General features: G+C 30.7%; 1 protein-coding gene across 2 annotated transcripts in view; it reads right to left on the bottom strand.

Moving 5' to 3' along the window:
• The window catches only part of LOC106459409 (dystrophin-like), a 40514-nt gene extending 35882 nt beyond the window's left edge, over positions 1-4632 (bottom strand). For both annotated transcript variants that reach the window (XM_022385907.1, XM_022385908.1), the window contains exon 1: positions 4517-4632. In XM_022385907.1, the coding sequence (XP_022241615.1) occupies positions 4517-4553 (37 nt within the window). In that variant the 5' untranslated portion in view covers positions 4554-4632. The remainder of the gene's footprint in view (positions 1-4516) is intronic.
• Between the last annotated feature and the right edge of the window lie 1074 nt (positions 4633-5706).

Raw genomic sequence — 5706 nt, 5'->3', positions numbered from 1 at the left:
AATTGAAAGCCTCCACAAATTTTTAAGTACAGTGGTAATTCCTGATTATTGGGAGGTAACCAATGTGATATGACTTTAAAAAGATTCTGTAGAAAACTAGAAATTTACAAGCCAATTATCCCAACTTCTGATGTTTGTAAACATTGGAATCTATTTTTAAGAACTACTTCCAAAAACACCTTGAAGGATGGAACTAAAATGTAATTAAAATTTCTTAGCATGGCATAAGTAAGATTTTTTATTTTATATATTTTTTTTTTCTCACTAGTTTTTTTAAATTTTTTGATAGGACTTTTGTTTGTCTGGATGAGGATAACCCTGATGATATTCTGTTTCTAGGCTTTCAGAAAGCATTTGATAAGGTTCCTCACAATTAATAAGTTTGATTCTTACGGAACCAAGAAAAAACTGAAAAGGTGATAAATGGGTATCATTCTTACTGGGAAAATGTAACTAGTGATAATTTGTTTGTTATTATGCCTATAAATGTATAAACTGTAAGATACTAAACTGATGGATAAGACAGATTTTTTTTAAAGTGTTTCCTTAATGCAGAAGGACTTGGATAACCTTGTTGAATGGGCTAATCTGTATAAAATGGGTTTCAACATTCATAAATGTAAATGGATACATTTAGGGTATGGAAATTTAAAAGTACCTTATTTTGTGTGTGAATAAAATAGTAATGCTGTATAAAGCAAGAAGAATTTAGGTTTAATTAATACGTATAAAAGTGATGGTTGGTCAGTCACACTTGATTTCTCCAAATTTTGTGACTTACACAAGTCCAATTCCACTTTTCCTCCTATAATAGTTCCTCTTTTGATTGCCCCTTTCACATTTTAGTTAAATTTAATTGCTAACATAGGCATAAATAGCTCCTAAATTTTGGCACTTTTTCTGCTATATAAAAGCCCGTCAAGAAGGGAGTTTCCAGGACTAGATCAGGCATGGCGTTATGTGTGTGACACCAGATCATCCACATCATTATGATGTCAAGCTAGGTAGGATCTGAATAGAAAGCCAGGAAGACTCCTCTGATTGAAGACACAAAAGTGCATTTGCACTCTATCAACACCTGTGAAAAGCAAGTCAAAATTAGTGCAAATCTATGCTTTGGAATTATAACAAAAAAGTCTTTGTTAAAACAGACTGAAGATACCAGGGAAGAGGATGACATTTCCTCAGAAGAAGAACAGGTGTGTATGCAATCACATGGTCATTATATGTTAAATCTTTTATCCAAAGGCACCAATATGTAGCACATTCCTGAGAAAGGAAATTTTATATTTCTTTTGTGTATTGCCAGTTTTATACAGAATAGTTTTGGTTTCCAGTGGTTTCCCATCGTTTTTGACAGGCTTTTATGCTAGTTACTGATAAAAGCCTTGAGGCTTTTGCTGATGAGATGAATGATACAAAAAACAAATAAGACTCTGGGATCTATTGACAGAAACTCGAGATTCAGGAATATGGAGGTAATCATTACTTTATACAAGTATTTGTTAAAGCCTCAATTCAAATACTGTGTTCAGTTTTAGTATCTTTTGTTATAGAAAAGATACTGATTTGATTGAATAAAAAAGAAAGGTTCAGAGTAGGACCACCAAAATGATTATTGGTTTGAAACATTTTTGCTTGAGAAAGACTCAAACATTTGATCTTGTTTCCTCTGAAGCATACAAGGGCTAGAGATGACATGATACTGGTGTTTAATATTTTTAAGAGCTTAATAAACTGCCCATGGGAAGTTTGTTGGACTGGTGTAAAAATAAGTTTAGAGGACATAATTTTAAGTATTAGAAGAATTAAATGTTAGTAAAGGAAACTTAATTCCAGACTTGTTATCAGTCAAATCTCACTACTTTTCATTAGAATTAACTTGTGGATTGATTTGCCAGATGATTTAGATTGGGCTGGTTTCTTTACAGGGTGATCTCAATGGAGTAAATGGCATTTTGTCATCTAGTCTTTTCTCATGTTCTTAGTCTTAAAAGCAATCAAAATCTCCAATTTGAATGTCTTGAATGTTCATGTATAACAAAGACTTAGCAGTATTGAATATGAGTTAGTACTCATTACAATAATTCTATATGCATAAATTCATTGGATTTTAATTATGCATAATGCAGCCTTAAAATTTTAATAAACACTTCTGTTACACTATTATATCAAACAAACTTCTCGTAACTGCATCATTGGAATACATTTTTTAATGTATACTAAACAGCTGGATCTAAATTTAATATTAATGCCAGAATATTTAGATAATAAACATAAATCATCATATTAACTTTATTGTATCACAAAAAATTTAGAATATTAATGAATTATTAACATGAGCAATGCTATTTTGTTTTTTCACATCTGTGACAAGATATCTGACATGTATTGTACTATATCATAAACATTTACAGCTCTCTGTTTTTTGCAATGTATTCTTATACATTTATTGTTCCTTCCAGTAGCCCAAGAAATGCATAATATAATGTAAACAAAAATGGAATAAATGAAGCTAGGTGCCTACTAACTGGATTTACAGTTTACAAAATTGGCTAAATATGAATTCTGAAGGGGCAAATGAGGAATACCTACTTTAAATCACAGTAATATAGTATGTAAAATATGATTTGCAAAAACAAAAATTATATAAAAAGTACTATGTAACTCATTGCATAAACTCAAATCATCAGATAACAAATGAAAGCTTGGAGGAAATATGTTGAATTGGCAAAGCTGTAAGTTTGAAAAATGTTAAGTACATGTAACATACACACAATGAATTTACCTGAAAAGGAGATGCCTATTTCATGACCCTAGAAATTGCGATACCTCAAGATGAAACCTAATGACATCAATGTAAGTATTAGTTCTAGAGAGCAAGGGGTATTACACTTTCCCTCAACTGTAGAAATAAACCTTGGATATGACTTATTTACGCGGACTGACTGAGATCTTTAAGATTGTTAAGGGAATTGATGATGTTGATCCATCATCTTTCTTTCATACATAATGGTGAAAACCGCAGAGCAAGAGGCACCTGTTTGTACATATAACCTTCTGTAGGGTAGGAGTCATCTTCACCTGAGACAGTTTTCTTCTTCTAACATGGTGGTTAGCCTTTTGAATGTGTTACATTCAAATGTGGTAAAGGCAGTAAATTTAAGGCTTGATAAATGTTTATGATGAAGGCTGGCTTAAAGGGAGTATATTTTTTATTTTTTTTATTAAGTTTTGTCTAGCTTAGTTGATGGGACAGTCTCAACTGGACAACATACCCCATAGTGTCTTTAAACATTAGGTTATGCTATAAATTTGTTAAATTAAAACATGTCAAAGTTTCATCTTCTCTATAAATAAAAAAAAACTAACAGATAAACCTATATTAAAATAAATAAAAAAATACTTCCCTTTTGAAAACAATAAATCATACCATCTTAGTTTATGAATAAGTCATACTATAAATATCAAGATATATATTTCTATTTAAAAAATTGTTTGGGTACTTTGTATTGTTGCTGCGATTCACTTCCAAACCTAAATGTATAATTACAAATGTGTTTATTTTTGAACTTATATCAATTAAATAATGCAACTTTAAAAAACGGGGGTTGTTACTGTGAATTTTCATAACACTGCTTCTTAAAGTGTTAAAATTAGTTTTACACACCTGTAATAAAACACAAAACTTATTTCTGAATCTTTTTAACTAAAGTATTTCACTGATGAAATCAGTTTTAAAATTCAATTTAAAACTGGTTCCTATGACAATTTTTCCCACCTTTTTGAAATAACACTGTTATTAGGCTGTTAATGATATTTAATGAAAAGAAAACTTAATAAAAATTTGGGTTTATAACATTAAGTATTCAATTAAGATTTACATGTTTTGGGTTAAACTGTAATGGAAAGAGTGGAAAAACCCAGCAACCTATGCAATGCTGGGTGCAATTTTTAAATTTTATGCTAAAACTTTCAAACAAATTGTCTATTAATTTAGAGAATTCTAAAATATCTGTATAGCATTCTTGTAAGTATAAAAAAAATTTATATTGATTTTTTAAGAGAATGGACTGCCAATAAGTATAACTTTAATTCTAAACAACAGTGGCCGTTAATGGATTAGTAATAGTAAACAAAAATGTCCTGCACCTATGGTGCAACAAGATACTTGCATTTAAATTTAATTCAACTTTAATTTTTTAAATTTGATATTAATAACAGTAATATACTGTTACGTAGTACTACTGCTACTAGCAGTAGCACTACTCTACTGTTAGTTTTAGTACGAGTAATACTGTAGACTTAACACAAGTAATAACATGTTAACAGATTTGTACCAACCTATTTCTAGTTTGCAATTTTAAACGTTAACGTTAGGCCTAACCTAATGTCAAATCACTATTTACACTACAGTATACACGCATCAGTTACATTTTAATCCTATAAAATAAACCCAAGTGTCCTAGCATGAACCATATCGCTATGAAAAAATATTTTTAAAAACATAGTTTACCTTTTATAGACTTAACTTTCATCTTATCTTCATCCATTTTAGTTAATTTAACTTTTATTTGAGAGTCAAAATTGTTTTAAAATCCACCGCCATCACTTTTGCCGTTACAAATTGAACCTTCCATTAGTTTGTTCACTTATTTACCCTCTCCCGGACATCATAGAAAACACTGATATATATTTTTATGAGTATTTTATTATATTTCATTTAAGTTATGAATTACTTATTTTGACATATTGTGCCTAGTTCTCAGAGTAACCATTCCTCAAGACTAACTCGCGAATTAAAAGCTTTCTGTAATCAACATATTTCGATACATCTTGATCTAATTATTTTTTAACACATCTTAATTTTCAACTCACGTAATTTTGAAGCCCTGTATTTTAAAACTATTATTATTATTTGACTTATACAAATAGCATTCCGACCAGTACTGTGTTTATTGTGTCCAATCGGCCTGATGAGCTCTGGATTGTGCGAAACGCGTCGTTGGCACGTACTTGATATAGCGAAGTTAATGTGTTTGGAAAACTATTATTATACACCCTTTTAATTATTTAAAATATTTGTGAGACTAGATATATAATGCAGTGTTAAAATATAATATGCCTCTTACTAATGCCTAACGACAAGTAAATTATTTTTCTAATAATGAAATTGAAAGGGGGGGGAGGGGGTATATGTCCTCAGTTTCACTCCAGTTCCGCCATTTATATGGAGTAATGGTATTCAACCTCAGTGGTGAACTTTACTGCGCGCTATATATAGGACTAATGGATTTTCCCGAATCCAATAGGAACCCCCCCCCCACCACACACACACAATTTTTTATCTGGTAGCGAAGTGCCCTTTGAATTAGAAATAGAGACTTATGTATTGGTGCTCCCTGTAAAAGAAAATTTAAAATTTGTTCCGCCACCTGTTAGTGATATCGAAACATCGAGGCAGTATTTTTCTAATTCCGAATTTAGTTGTAAAAGCTTTTTTTTTCTCTCTCTTACATATTAAATCACAGGTATATATAAAAGTAAATAGATGAGACTTGTGATTTCATATGGTATCTGAATCACCTTTTCACCTCTTTCAGTTAATATGTGAATTATCTTTTCTAGTGTTGATATAATATCTCTCTTTTTCGGGTTTGTTTTGTTTTTGAATTTCGCGCAAAGCTACACGAGGGCTATCTGCGA

Source organism: Limulus polyphemus, unplaced genomic scaffold (assembly GCF_000517525.1).
Source record: "Limulus polyphemus unplaced genomic scaffold, Limulus_polyphemus-2.1.2 Scaffold604, whole genome shotgun sequence".
In the NCBI taxonomy this organism is placed as follows: Eukaryota; Metazoa; Arthropoda; class Merostomata; order Xiphosura; family Limulidae; genus Limulus; species Limulus polyphemus.
This window is presented reverse-complemented; position numbering and strand designations above follow the sequence as displayed.